A 15,112-nucleotide genomic window follows, 5' to 3' on the forward strand; every position below is an offset into this window, starting at 1 on the left:
GTGTGTGGTAGAGAGGAAGGAGAACATGGAAACCAGCATTGAGGGTGGGCAGGGAAAGATCTGGAAGGGCCTTGGTTCACATTTCGAGGACTCAACCTGTCCCACGAGGGATGGGTACCTAGCAAGGGGAGGGATGTGACTAGATGTGTGTCTCATGAGGCTGACAACAGACTGGGCACTACTGGGAGTGGGGATTTTAGATCAGAAATACTGAATCCTTCGCTGACCAGAGGAGAGGCTAATTTCTGTCTGTGTGTTCTTAATTGGCATTAAAAAAAAAAAATACAGTCAATGAAAAGACTTCGGGGGCTCAGAAGTGAAAGATAGTCCAAAGAGGTTTACAAGGGTTCATGTCATTAGCAGGAATATTAAATGTTTTGAAATTTAATGCTTTGAAATTTCAGTATTTTTAAACAAGTGTATACTTTTGAGACTGGAAATTAATTTATTGGAATTGTTCCATTTTCTATATTTATGATACTGCTTATTATTACAGGTGATACTCTCTGGAATCATAGGATTAACAACTTGGAAGAGGCCTATGATACTCCTGGTATGTTCTGACTTTAGGACATGGTTACCCTTTATAAAATGTGCTATGTATGAAGTCTACTTAAATACACCATTGAGGACATGCTTAAACTTCCTTGTTCAAAAAGGAAGTTAACAATGGATGCTATTAAAAGTCAGATTGTCTTATAACAATGAAGCAAGATGATAATTCTCATTTTCTGATTCACTCTAAGCTTCTGTGTACTTTGTGCATCACGCGTGTTTCTACTTCCAGAATTAAAGCCATTCTAAAGATATAATTTTTAAAAACCTCTTTACTATGGACAGTTTTAAACATACACAAAAGTCAAGAAAATAATATAATGAAGACCCTGTACCCATCACTCAGCTTCCACAATTAACTTCTGGCCAATCTTGTTAAGCTTACTCACCCATTCCCCCGCTTTCTCTTTTCCTCCATATTCTTTTGAAGCAGATCTCAGATATTAATCATGAACGTATGGTCTTTTATTGTTATAACATTTTTGGTTGGACAGCCTCAGAGTCTGTTACTTAGATTTGTTATATTGTCTCTTTATCACATAAGTAATATTTTTTAATAACATAGACATAATAGCAGGTCTAGGAAATTCAACTTAAATTGAATTAGATTTTTTTCTATACAGCATTTCTTCTTTTTTATTTTTCTCCCATTCATCTTGAATTGGAGTTAAATGATATTCTAGAGTCATTTGGTATGTATACTTAATAGTTAATCTTAAACAGATCACTGTTTTCTCGGCAATGGGTAATCAATCCAAAATTTTTCAGATTCTTATGTACAAGGAGAAGCAGCAGATCCTTTGCAGAATCCTTGTATATCAGAATAGAATAGTGGATCCCATACTGTGCTGATGGTTTTGAAAAACTAAAGTGTTGTCAGGCTCACAATATGATGTAGGAAACATTTTACAACTCCATTAATGATTGCTTTTAGTGAAACTCCTTTAATAATTTTGGAAAAAGTAAATTATCAGTGTAGGATTTTAATACCCTAGATAGCAGGATGGGAGAAAAGAAGGTTTGTTTTGCAACAATTCTCTAGGGTTACAACCTCTGCAGAAAAATTTAGATGGTGTTCAATGTTTATACTATATTTGTTTATAGGAATCACCTTTGCACTAACTTTTTCCATTGTGTCAATGCTCAGTAACACACATCTCAAGTATCTAAACTGAGTTGAAATAAGAAAATCTCTAATGATATTTGTACTTTGAAAATTGCAAAAGATGAAGAGAATATGAGCATGTGTGTTCTAAATAGATCTAGGAAAGTTGATCTTTTAAGACACTGATTTCTTTAACACTGTTTTCTTTTGGAAACGTGACTTATATGTTTATTATATGAACTTAAGCAACTTTAAATGAAAAAGACCCTATCTTTATTATATTCCTTTCAATTTATTTCTCGTTTTTGTTGATAAGTGTATGTTTTTTTATCACAAAATTGCAACCAGTCTGTATATACTATGTTGTGCTCTGCTTATTTTGTTTGATATTAAATTAATTAAGGTAATATCAATTAATTTTATGTTTCCATGTATAAGGAGTCTACATACTTATCACTTAAAATTGTTAAGAAGCCTTTTGCCATATTTCTGAATTATTATCAATTTTGACTGTATTGTTGGACATTTGAGCTTCTATATTTTGGCGCTTTGAATGACACATTTAGAAGGTCATACACAGATTGCTTTGAAATAGTAATTGGCATCAATTTATAAAGAAGAGAAATTAGGCTGGGTGCGATGGTTCACACCTGTAATCCCAGCACTTTGGGAGGCCAAGGCAGGAGGATCGCTTGAGTCCAGCAGTTCCAGAGCAGCCTGGGCAATGTAGTGAGACCTTGTCTTTACAAAACATCAAAAAATTAGCTGAGTGTGGTGGCACATGTTTGTAGTCCCAGCTACTTGAGAAGCTGAGGTGGGAGGATCACTTGAGTCCAGAAGTTGGAGGTTGCAGTGAGCTGTGATCATGCCACTGCACTTCAGCTTGGGCGACAAAATGAGGATCCTGATTTTAAAAAAAAAAAAAAAAAGGAGAAATTCTTTTTTAGTAATTGTACAAGGAAACATGTTCTGTCAGTAGATCACTTGCGCCTTAGTCTATATCATAAACGAAAAATACTCGGTTCACACGGATCTTAATAGTGTAACCTTATAACCTGTGTCAAAAGCTTTTGTTAATGTTGAAAAATGAAAAAAATTGCATGGTGAAATGAAGGAAACTGAATGTATCAGTCAAATATTCCTAGCCCATCCTCTTAAGAGCTGTACTACTGTGTGCAAGCCACTTAACTTTTCTGAGCCTACTTGTCTTTTTAGCATGGAGGGTATAATTTAATGGGTATTTTTCTTCTTTTTTATTTTTCCCAACCCACTTTCCCTCAGCTTCCTGAATTTAGGGAATGTGTCACTGGATGATTTTTTTTTGGCGGGAGGCCATGCTCCATTAGAGAAGCCAGAAGGGCCCTGTGGTTCCGTGTTCTTGTAGACCTGGATGTGACTAGTCAGAGTTTCAGCTCCTCTCCCCTTCACATCTCATGCTGCAGGCCCAGGGCAACCTAGGCCTTTCTTCCCCTAGCTGGTTGCTTGTCTTGCCCCTTCTCTTCTGGCACTCAGCTCAACAGTCACTACCTGAGAAAGAGTTTTCCTGACCACCTACATTGCAGTGGCTCTTCGTCCCTGCCCCTTGTCATATCCCTACACTGAATGATTTTTTTTTTTTTAATTTTTTGAGTCAGACTCTCACTCTGCTGCCCAGGCAGGGTTGCAGTGGTATGATCACGATGATCATGGCTCAGGCCATCCTTCCACTTCAGCCTCCTGAATAACTGGGACTACAGCTGCATGCCACCATGCCTGGCTTTTTTTTTTTTTTTTTTAATGTAGATACAAGGTCTCACTATATTGTCTAGGTTGATCTTGAACTCCTGGCCTCAAGCAATCCTTCTGCTTTGACCTCCCAAAGTGCTGGGATTACAGGCATGAGCCACTGTGCCCAACTCGTGTACAGTCTGTGATTAGCCTGGTTACTCGTTTACTTTTTGCTGTCTGTCTCCCCCAGGAGAGAGTCAGGGCCATGAGGACAAGTGTCTTTTCACCCTCTATCTCTAGGGCCAGTGTGCTCAATCCCCTTTTGTTGTTGACTGTGGAGTTAATGTGGCAGCCAATAAAAAATTAGGTCCTGGGTGAGTTCTCAAAGTTTCTCTTTTACTTTGTCTTAAACTTCTCTCACTTGCTTTCATTCTTTAAATCTTTATATTCATCCCCCTTGAACTTCAGGGTTGTCTGGATGTATTTTGGTGGTGGAGGTTGGGAGGGGAAGATGATCTTTGTCAGGGCCCTTTGAGAGACACGCTGTCCTCATTTTGAGTAGTTGGGCACACACCAGTCTAGAACACGTGAGTATTCCCATTTGAAAACTATTTACATTTGTGCTCCCTCTTTTGTGACTGTTGCCATGATTACATCAGGTTTTTGACTGGTCTGAACAAAGAAGGGTCAATTTGACCTAGTTCCTTCAAACTCAAGTTTTCACGGAAACTCAGAATTGGAAGCTTTCATTCACCGAATTCTCTTCCTTATACTCATAGCATACATGTGCTCAGAACAAAAATAATAATATTGGTAATTAGCTGGTAAATATTTGTAGCTACTCATGGCTATGACTAGGATTAAGCTAGGGCATCTGTGCACATGCATGTGTGTGTGTGTGTGTGTGTGTGTGTGTGTGTGTGTGTGTGTGTGTAGTATTCCACATTCTGTATTTTTCATAAAGAGTTGACACTGCTTATTTTTAAAGAATGTTTTTATTATTTCTTCTAGACAGCACTCATTTTTCATTCTAATAAAATGTTTTATAAATATTTACAAATCACAGACAGTGTTGAAAATGGCCTAAAAAATGGTCTGGTCTAGGTACCTCAGTTAGAAAACAGAATTATCTTAATAAGTTATTTTTTTTGGTACATTTAGTGAGAATCACTACCGTGAAAGTCTAGCCCACTTTCTGCCTATCCTTTTGGTTGCTTATGGAGCAATAATTTGAGTTAATGTTATTTTTTCTCTTGTCAGTTAGATAAATGTGACAGATGAGATAAATATGACCTAAAAATGATCAAAAGACTGTTCTGTTCTTTGGTATCAAGAATGAAGGTTCTTCCCTGGTGATGTTCTTGGGTCACACGTGGTTTATTCTCGACTGTGAATTCTGTTGATTTGCCAGAATTCACAGATCAAGAAGAGAAGAGAGCAAATGCATTGGCTGTTTTTAAAATGTCCTTCAGTTTCTTTTCTGGTTTTCAGATTATAGTATTTAGGATAAAGTCTCATTACCCAAAGAGACTAGAAGATGGTGTAAGATATACATAATTTTTTTTCTTCATCTAACAGTCCAAGTAGGCTAGGCTGGTGAGATAATTCTACTCACAAAACCGTTTGGGGATCCAGGCATTTTTCATTATATTGTGTCTTTGAGGGAGAGCCGTGGAGCAGGTAGACACTTTGTCAAAAGAGAGTGAGGAATTACTCTCAACAGTTAGTCAGAAGTAGTTTTAGGTGGACTCTTCCACAAGATAGATTGTGGTCCTTTCTTTCCTGATGATACGAAGAACTGAAGGGATCAGCATACTCATGCATAGTTAAGGAATCTGTGCATTTACAAAATGAGCTCTGAAGCTTTTTGGCTTGGCGTCTGCTTCTTTCCAGTATATTTCATAGCTGTCAATAACTTGGAGTGAGCCCTTATTGGATAGTTCATGAAACCTGCATTTTAATAATGACACATTACCACTAATTATCAGGTGACCTTGGGGAAATCTCTCGATTTCTGTGTCTGTAAAATGAGTGGCTTAGATCAGAGCAATCTTTCGATAGTCCAGCTCTTGTATTATAGATTTCCAGCTTCCTCTTTAGTTACCTTGATAGTGTTTTAATTTCATATGAGCATTACAGCAGACTGTTATAAGTTCCCTGTATGCAAACTAAACTACTGTGATTATTTCACTTTCTGTTTTTGAAGGCATAAAAATGGATGGCCTCTCTTATTCTTCAAAATTATTAATAGTATATGTATAATGCTTAAGAATTTACCAGGTTCTCTCATATGCTTTTTCTCATGGCATGTTTTCTTCTCCTCCCCCTCCTCCTCCTTCTCCTTTCCCTTCTCCCCCTCCTTCTTCTGGGAACAGTAACTCCAGAGTTAGCTGGCTAGTCTGGTTCACAATCAGATAAACCATTATTATGAAGCACTGAAGGGGTCAGAATACTCATGTACAGTTGATGGAGTTTTGGCTCTTAGTTCTGTACTGCTTCCATTGTAACATTTCATCCTTTTTCGTTAACAAATTAGTAGGTACTGTGGCCAACAGTGGCTTTTTTGGGGTGTGAAATATAAGTTAAATAAGCTGCTTTCTTATTTGTCGTTGTCCAGTTCTTTTTCAAGCTCTAAAATGGCAAAAGTTTTGGGGATTTTCTTCTTCACTCAAAAGAGCCTGAGGCAGACATGACCAAGGCAACACAAGGTTCAGTTTTGAGTCTCGGTCCTGCCGATTTCAATCAGTGAATGGGCCAAGAAGACAATTTAATTAGTTACCTTGTTTGTACAATGGGTATACTCCTCTGACTCTTTTGAGTGAAGAAGAAAACCCCCACAACTTTCTCCATTTTAGATCTTGAAAAAAGAACTGGACAGTCACAAATAAGAAAGCAACTTATTTAACTTATATTTCATACCCCAAAAAAGCCACTGTTGGTCACAGTACTTACCAATCCATCAGGATTATAATGAGGAATAAGACAAATGCACGTTGAACCTGGAAAGTGTAAAATGGAATTTAAGGCTACACAAGCACATTATGAGTGTGTTTCATCATCCACTGAGAGCATCTCCAAGGGAAGATTTGGTCTCTTGGTTTGCTATGTCATTAAGAAATTCACGGCAGCAAAATGTGCACTCAGATATTAAGAAGGCACTCTGGGCTGTGGTCAGGCTTCTCTGTGACCACAGTGGGTTTAGTCTATTGGCAACAGAGCTTTGATTTCTCTCCTTTGATCACCTTCACCCAGCAACTGTACACTGAGTAATAACCTGGGATCCTTAGCAATTGAAAGCGGGCTTGGGCAGTTCATCTATGGGCAGAATCAAGATCTGGGCAGTACCTTGTTTTGCAAACTGACCTAATCTAGTTTGGGTATGCTTTAATTAGTGGGTTTAATTTGATAACAACAGGTAATAGCCAAAGGTTAGAAGCAAACTTCCTGTCAAGTCAATCGTTTTAGATGAAATTAATTCTAAGATCAGATTCTTCTATACATACAAACACTTCTTAGCCATTAGACAAAAAAAGAAAAAAAATTGTTCATGTACTCTGCTCTGAGTCTTAAAGGATAGAGAGCTGAGGTTTGCATCATGCTTACAGAACAGAGTATGTGAACAGTGCTTTTGTCTCTCATTTTTGCCTCCATATTTCCTGAATACCACTGCTGATTCCTTGAAAACCTGTTGATCAAGCAAAACTTCAGTAAGAGAGAACAGCTCCTTGCCAGTTCTCAGAAGGAGTGGGTCAAAGAGGATATTTGTAGGGTCTTAGGGCCTCTGTGGAGTGATTTTTAAGGTGTCTTGTGAGGCAGAGAACTGGTTAGGACTAGGCAGAATTTATGACATATGGCCATCTCTCCTTATTTCAGTTGTGCTTTCTGCAGTTCCAGTTACCAGTGGTTAACCACAGTCTGAAAATATTACATAGAAAATTACAGAAACAAACAATTCAAAAGTTTAAAATTGTGTATCATCCTGAATAGTGTAAGGAAATCTTGTGTCTGCCAGCTCTGTCCAACCTGGGACGTCATGAATCTTCCCTTGTTCACTAAGAACATGTACTGTGGCTACATTAGCACATCCCCTGTGTCTATGCTCCCTGCTTGTCACTTAGTACTAGTCACTTAGTGGTTGTCTCAGTTACCAGATTGACTGTCTTGTAGTGCATGTGTGTTCAAGTCACCCTTATTTTATTGAACAGTCACAGGGCAAAAGAGTAGTGAAGCTGGCAATTTGGATATGTCAAAGAGAAGCCATAAAATGCTTCCTCTAAGCGAGAAGGTAAAAGTTCTTGATTTAATAAGGAAAGAAAAAAAATTTTATGCTGAGGTGGCTAAGATATGTGGTGAGAACAGATCTTCTATATATGAACTTGTAAAGACAGAAAATGAAATTCATGTACAGTATATGAAGGGGACCTAAAAAACCCGGAATTTATTTATAAAAAATCGAGGATTTTTTCTTGCATGTTTAAACTTCAGTCACTTTCAAAGTACTCTCCATTTGATGCAATATACCTACCAAGACTCTTTTTCCACTGCTCAAAACAGTTTTTGAACTCATCAGTCTTGATGCCTTTTAGCGCTTCTGCCATTTTTTGTTTCACCTCTTTCACATTCGCAAAACATTTCCCTTTGAGGACTTTTTTCATCCAGGGCAACAAAAAAAGTTACTTGGGGTGAGATCGGGTGAATAAGGAGGGCAGGGCATGGGGGTCATGCTGCTTTTGGTCAAAAACTGCTGAACATTCACTGTAGTGTGGGTGGGTGTGCTTGTAGATCACCCATCATGAAATGGGGAAATGCCCTGAAAAAAAAAATTTTAAAAAGTCACTGAAGCTAAATGCAGCCTCTCACAACGTTTAGCTGGTACACTGATGCTGATGTGTTCCTAGAACACTTACCTAGCAAGGAAGTCTGTACTACAAGGGGCCCACCCTCCAAAAAAAGATAATTCTTTTTTTTCTTTTTTTTTGAGTTGGTATCTCACTCTGTTGCCCAGGCTGGAGTGTCGTAGCACACTCACGGCCATCCCAGTGTCGCCCTGTTGGGCTCAGGCAATCCTTCCACCTCAGCCCTCCAAGTAACTGGAACTACAGGTGCTTGCTACCACACCCAGCTAATTTTTAAAGAAATTTACTGTAGAGACGAGGTCTCGCCAAGTTGCCCCAGCTGGTCTCAAACCCGCGGGCTCAGGCAATCCACTCGCCTTTGAACTCCCAAAGTGCTGGGATTACAGGCTGAGCCACTGAGCCCAGCTGATAATTCTGGTTTTTTGGGGTCCCCCCCATATATAGAGTTCCATGTTATCTATAGTTTTAGGCATCTAGTGGGAGTCTTGGTACGTATCCCCTTTATCTAAGAGGGGACTATTCTATAGCTTTGGATTGGGGTCACACAGAGAGAAGGGTCTGAAAGTAAGGCTTGATGAGTAAACTGTCTTGGTAAGTAAACTGTTTTAGTTGGTTCACAGTCTTACTTTTGAGGAGCAAGTAAGTAGTTTCCGAGCAAGTGCCAAGTTATTTTGGCTTGTTCTCAGTATTGTTTAATATAGGGTCAGAAAAGTATGGCCTGTCCCAGAATTGATTAACAGAGAGATAGGAAATTATGTTGGTTTTAGTTCTCACCACAAATTTCACAGAGAACCCATTTCTAACATGCATTATACTAATTATCAAGCTAATACTTTTATCAATGATATTTCATTTCCATGTTTATTATGCTAATTTAGCAAAATCATTTGAATATTGGGAGAATGTTGACCTTTCTCATAAGTGCTAGCTAACCATCCTGGAATATGAATTCCTGATCATCCTTAGAGTATAGCCTGGACCAACCAACATGTACATAATACCACATTGTCAGTGCTGAAGTATTGTTAAGTGCATGATAGACACATTCTACGAGTATGTGTGAACCTGGGTTGCTAAAGGGAGCTCTCTGACCAGTCCTGTATCCAGGCTGGGCCCAACAAACCACAGTGATCAATTTCTGATTATGACTAGGAAAAAATTCATGAACTATGAATGATTTTGGACAAGGGGGACATATTTTGTATTGGGGAACACCTGAAAATAGCTGTGTTGTCATGTGAAAAGTTGCAGAATGATATGTATGGCTTCATCTTCTCTTCAAATGCAAATCTGATTATTCTCCAGATTATCAAGCATTTTAAACTCTTTCTGGTTTTAATATTCTTGGTGGTTGAGAAAATTCATGAACTGTGAGTGATTTCAAACAGGAAAAGTGAGGAATTTGTCACACTTATGCTAACTCATTTTCCCTCTTCTCCTGTTTTTAAAGAATTATTATTTCCCTATTGATGACCTTATCATTGTTAATAATATTATAAGCTTCCTATTTTTCTTCTTCTTTTTTGAGTTTGAGTCTCACTCTGTCACTCAAGCTGGAGTGCAGTGGCATGATCACGGCTCACCACAGTGTCAACCTTCTGGGTTCAGGTGATCCTTCAACCTCAGCCTCCTGAGTAGCTGGGACCACAGGTGTGTGCCACCATGCTCGGCTAATTTTTTTGTAGAGACAAGGTCTAGCTATGTTGTCCAGGCTGGTCTTGAACTCCTGGGCTCAAGGAATCCTCCTGCCTCGATCTCCCAAAATGTTGGATTTATAGACTTGAGCCATTGCACCCAGCCAGCTTCTATTTCTTAATTTCTCAAATTTGGATAGTATTATTGGACTCCCTTTTATGAGATAAAGAAATTAGCACTTCACTCTACTTCGTTCCCCTTCCAACTTCCAAGTTTTAATTTTTACGTTGTCAGTGTCTTAACATTTCTGTTTTGCTCTTAAACTACATCATTAAAACTTTGTCTATAAACTGTTTCTCAAATAATGAAAACCATGCATGGCATTTGTAGTATTTGGACATGAATGTTACTGCAGCAGGATGGTAGCATTGGATTCTTTATTTCCAGATTCACTTGAGGCCTTGTTACAAGGGATGCCAACCGCTCCCACATTCCGGTGTGTGTGTTAGGCTATGTAAGCAAGACTTGTAGAGCTGCTGCGTGAAAACCAGTTTTGCAACCCTTAGCTGATCTCCATTTTCTAGCTTATAAAAAGATTAGGGTTTAAAGAGACAGATATTTGGGAGAAAGTTACTGAGCTGCTGTGGCATTCTGAGTTCTAAGGAGGGTGCTTACAAATGAGCACTTGGAGAACCTGATGGGGCCTGTAGGTGTTTGACTGGGTGGTTGTCAGGCACATGCCTGGGGGATCTAACGGGTTGGCCAGAGTGCCCTGTAGCCTCAGGTTTCAGCCTGCAGTTGGAAAATAACTGTGTTCATAGATCAAGCTCAAGGTGCATATACTTCCAGCTGACTAGATGGGCCCCAGAGGAGATAGCAGGCCTGTGGTGAGTGAGCAGACCACAGCTGAAGGATGCTCAAGTCAAGGGAACTGCAGGCTCAGCAACAGGCATTTCGGAGGAGGCAGTGGAGGCCCCATTTGGGAGGGAGTCGCCTGTATACCCTTGCCAAGACCAGAAATGGTCTACCATGTCTACCAGCATAACCCCAGCCTTCTGCTCCCTCCTTTCCATCTAAAATGACTCAGATGTAGTTAGCAGATTGCAGGGGGAGAAGTATTCACACACAAAAAAGGGAAATAGAGAAGACTGTGTTCATTCCCTTGCCTTTCTGACTGCATGCAGGCTTGCAGCCTATAGTAGGAAGCCTGGCGCCAGGGAGAGAAGCTTTAATTCAAACGAAGTTCCTAGTTTTGACTGGTGCACAGGTCTGGACATTTAAATTACTGAAATGAACTATTTTGTGACTTGAGGTGACTGGAGGACGTTTTGTATCTGATAGTAACCAAAGAAGTCATGGTTTGGGACTCAAATTTTATTTTTTATTTTTTTGAGTTGGAGTCTCACTCTGTCGCCCGGACTAAAGTGCAGTGGCCGCTCCCGGCCACCGCAGCCTCGACCTGCTGGGCTCCGGCGATCCTTCCGCCTCAGCCTTCCGAGTAGCCGGAATTACAGGCGCGCGCTACCACGCCCGGCTGATTTTTTGATTTATTGTAGAGATGAGGTCTCGCTGCCCAGGCGGGTCTCGAACCCACGGGCTCAGGCAATCCACTCACCTCAGCTTCCCAAAGACATGGGATTACAGGCTGAGCCACCGAGCCCAGCTACAAATTTTATTTTAAAGAACTAGGAATAACTAATCTACCAAGTGGCCTTGAACAACACTGGAGGAAAAAAAAACCGAAGTGATTTTCTTTTGACTCTCATAAGTCCCACTTGTTCAAGGGACCAGCTGCATTATTTACCGCAACACCAGGGAGAATGATTGATACCAAAGAGGAAATGTAATCCCATGTTTCCTTTGCCAAGTCAAATGCTGTCCTAATTCTTTCTCTTCTTTGAATTGGAGTCTCACTCTATTGTAAAGGCCGGAGTGCAGTGGCACGCTCACAGTCACCCCAGCATCGACCTGCTAAGCTCAGGTGATCCTTCTACCTCAGCTTTTCAAGTAGCCAGAACTACAGACGCGTGCTACCACGCCTGGTTAATTTTTTATTTATTGTAGAGAAGAGGTCTTGCCAAGTTTCCTGAGCTGATCTCAAACCCATGGGCTCAGGCAGTTCTCTCACCTCGGCCTCCCAAAGTGCTAGGATTATAGGCGTGAGCCACTGCGCCTGGTCTTGCCAAGTCAAATGCATTATCCTTCATTCTTCTCTAGTGTTTTCTCTGTATCTTGCTAGATTTTAGTTTGCTTCATCTTTGGACTATGGGTTTGATGTTTAGCTTTAATTTTTCCTGGAGGTTCTAAATGACTCTTTTATTTTTGTATTGACAAAAAATCACCTAATCTTAGAGGTTATCTAGTTTCTTTTCTCTTTAGTGAAATATAATTGACATATCGTAAAATTCACCTATTTAAACTGTACAATTCAGTGGTTTTTAGAATATTCCCAGGTCTGTGCAAACATCACCACCATCAATTGCAGAACATTTCATCAGCCCCCAAAGAAATTCTATAACCATTAGCAGTCACTCCTCTCTTCTCCCAATACCCTCAGCCCTAGGAAACCTCTAATGTACTTTCTGTCTTCATAGATTTGCCTATTCTGGACATTTCAAATAAATGGAATCATGCAATATGTGATCCTTTGTGACTGGCTTCTTTTGCTTAGCATATTTTTAGCATAATTTTTTAAAGATTCATGCATGTTGTAGCATGTACCAGTGCTTTTTCCATTTTTATTGTTGAGTAATATTCCATTATATGGATATACTATATTTTATTTGTCTCTTCATAAATTGATGGGCATTTCCTGTTTTGACTATTATGAATAATGCTATTATAAACATTAGTGCACAAGTTTTTTATGGATATGTTTTTATTTATCTTGGGTGTATACCTAGGAGTGGAATTGCCACCTCATATGATAACTCTATGTTTAACATTTTGGTAAATTGCTGAACTGTTTTCAAAGTGGCTGTGTCATTTTACATTTTTATCAGCAGTGTTTGAAGGTTCTGATTTCTCCATATTTTTTGCCAACACTTATTGTCTGTCCTTGTGATTATAGCCATTCTTATGGGTGTGATATGGTATCTCATTGTGGTTTTATTTGATGTTCAGCATCTTTTTGTGTGTGTATTGGCCATTTGTATATCATCTATAGAGAAATGTCTATTCAGATCTGTTGCCCATTTTAAAATTGAATTGTCATTTTATCACAAGTCCTTTATTAGTTACAGATGCTTCTCAACTTATGGAATTGTGTCCAGATAAATTCATCTGTTAAGGTGAAAATATTGCCAACCAAAAATGTATTTAATGCATCTAGCCTAAGGAGAGTCATCACTTAGCCTAGGCTACCTTGAACATTCTCAGGACACTTATATTAGCTTATAGTTGAGTGAGATCATCTATTAATAACATAAAACCTGTTTTATAATAAAGTATCAAATGTCTTATGTAATTTGTTGAATACTGTGTTGAAAGTGAAAAACATCATAGTTTTATGGGTACTTGAAGTACAGTTTCTAGTGAATACATATGGTCTTTGAACCATTGTAAAGTCAGAGAATTATAGGTCGAAGCATCATTAAGTTGGGATGTGTCTGCACATAATGTACAAATATTTTCTCTGATTCTGAGGGTTGCCTTTTTAGTTTCTTGATGGTGACATTTGAGGCATAAAATGTTTAGATTTTGAAGTTCAGTTTATTTTTATTTTTGTCATGTATACTGTTGTGTTTAAGAAAGGTTTTACTAAGTCAAGGTCATGAAGGTTTATTCACAAACACACACACACACACACACACACACACACACACACATAGTTTTGAGTTGGAGTCTCACTCTGTCACTCTGTCACCCAGGCTGGAATGCAGTGGCATGCTCACGGCCACCCTAGAGTTGACCTGATGGGCTCCGGTGATCCTTCTGCCTCAGCCTTCAAAGTATCAGGAACTACAAGCACACGCTACCTTGCCCGGCTAATTTTTTATTTATTGTAGAGATGAAGTCTCACCAAGTTGCCCAGGCTGGTCTTGAACCCAAGGACTCAGGCAATTCACTTGCTTTGGCCTCCCAAAGTTCTGAGATTACAGGTTGAGCCACCAAGCCCGGTATAATTTTTTCTAAGATTTTTGTTATTTTAACTCTTCTGCTTAGGTCTGTGATTCATTTTGAGTTAATTTTTTGCATATGATGTGAGGCAGGGGTCCAAGTTTATTCTTTTGCATGTGGGTATCCTGTTGTTCCAGCACCATTTGTTGAACAGACTCTTCTTTCCCTGATTAATTATCTTGGCACCTTGTTGAAGATCAGATGACTCGAAGTATAAGGTTTATATATCTGGCTTCTTGATCATACTCTTTCTGCTATTTGTTCCACTTTTCCCTTTGGACATTTCTTGCCAAGACCATGAACTTTGTATTCTAATTTGGACTTAATTGTTTTCTAGGCCTGCTGCACAGATGTCATCTGAATATTTCTTTTCTTTGTGTTCTTAAATTAGGTCTGTGGGTTCTTAGATCTCATGCATTCTTTTTCCTTGAATTCATTTTTCATTTGTTAGAGAACATTCTCAAAGAAAAATTTTCAGAAAGAATTGAGGGAAGAACTCTCCTAGGATTTGAATGTCTTGATATAGCTTTGTTTTTGTCCTTCTACTTGCATAACACTTAAATAATGGTTTGGCTGGATATAGACTCCTAGGTTCAAAGTAATTTTCCCCCCCCAAATTTGAAATCATTGCTTGACACATTTTGTCATGGATGAGAAGCTGGATGCTGACTGACTTTTGTTCCTTAGCAGACAGCTTCTTTTTTCTATCTGGAAGCTTTTGGATCTTTCCTTTACCTTATTATTGATAAAACTTGATTTCTAAAAAAGATAAAATCATGAGTCCCAGGCAAATATAATATGAACATGTATCATTAATGAAGGAACACTGGTTTAAAGAGTAGTTGAGAAGCTAAGTATTTATAGACAATGTTGGGAGAAGATTGGTGGGATAGACGATACAAAACTGGTTAATGTACTGCAAAGCCATAAACTGTAACTTCTGAGGTTCCAGTTGGGCAGAACCTTATTTTCATCTGTATTGAAATAAAATCTACAACTTAAAACTCTGTCCTTACAAGTTGTAAAACAGTCAAATAAATAAAAAGATTACCCAGTAATCTCTGCCTATGTCCAAGCGTCAGATAATTTTCCTGACAGTCTTCTGAAGTTACATGAGGACATGTCTAGGTATGTC

General features: G+C 38.9%; 1 protein-coding gene across 2 annotated transcripts in view; it reads left to right on the forward strand.

The window, feature by feature from the left end:
• Positions 1-494: 494 nt before the first annotated feature.
• Positions 495-15,112, forward strand: part of FAM189A2 (family with sequence similarity 189 member A2) — a 72,078-nt gene continuing 57,460 nt past the window's right edge. The window contains exon 1 of one of the 2 annotated variants that reach the window (XM_008066074.2): positions 495-553. In XM_008066074.2, coding sequence (XP_008064265.1) covers positions 542-553 — 12 coding nt within the window. In that variant the 5' untranslated portion in view covers positions 495-541. The remainder of the gene's footprint in view (positions 554-15,112) is intronic. The other variant, XM_008066079.1, reaches the window with a different exon arrangement.

Source organism: Carlito syrichta, unplaced genomic scaffold (assembly GCF_000164805.1).
Source record: "Carlito syrichta isolate Samal-C Ts95f unplaced genomic scaffold, Tarsius_syrichta-2.0.1 Scaffold104763, whole genome shotgun sequence".
NCBI lineage: Eukaryota > Metazoa > Chordata > Mammalia > Primates > Tarsiidae > Carlito > Carlito syrichta.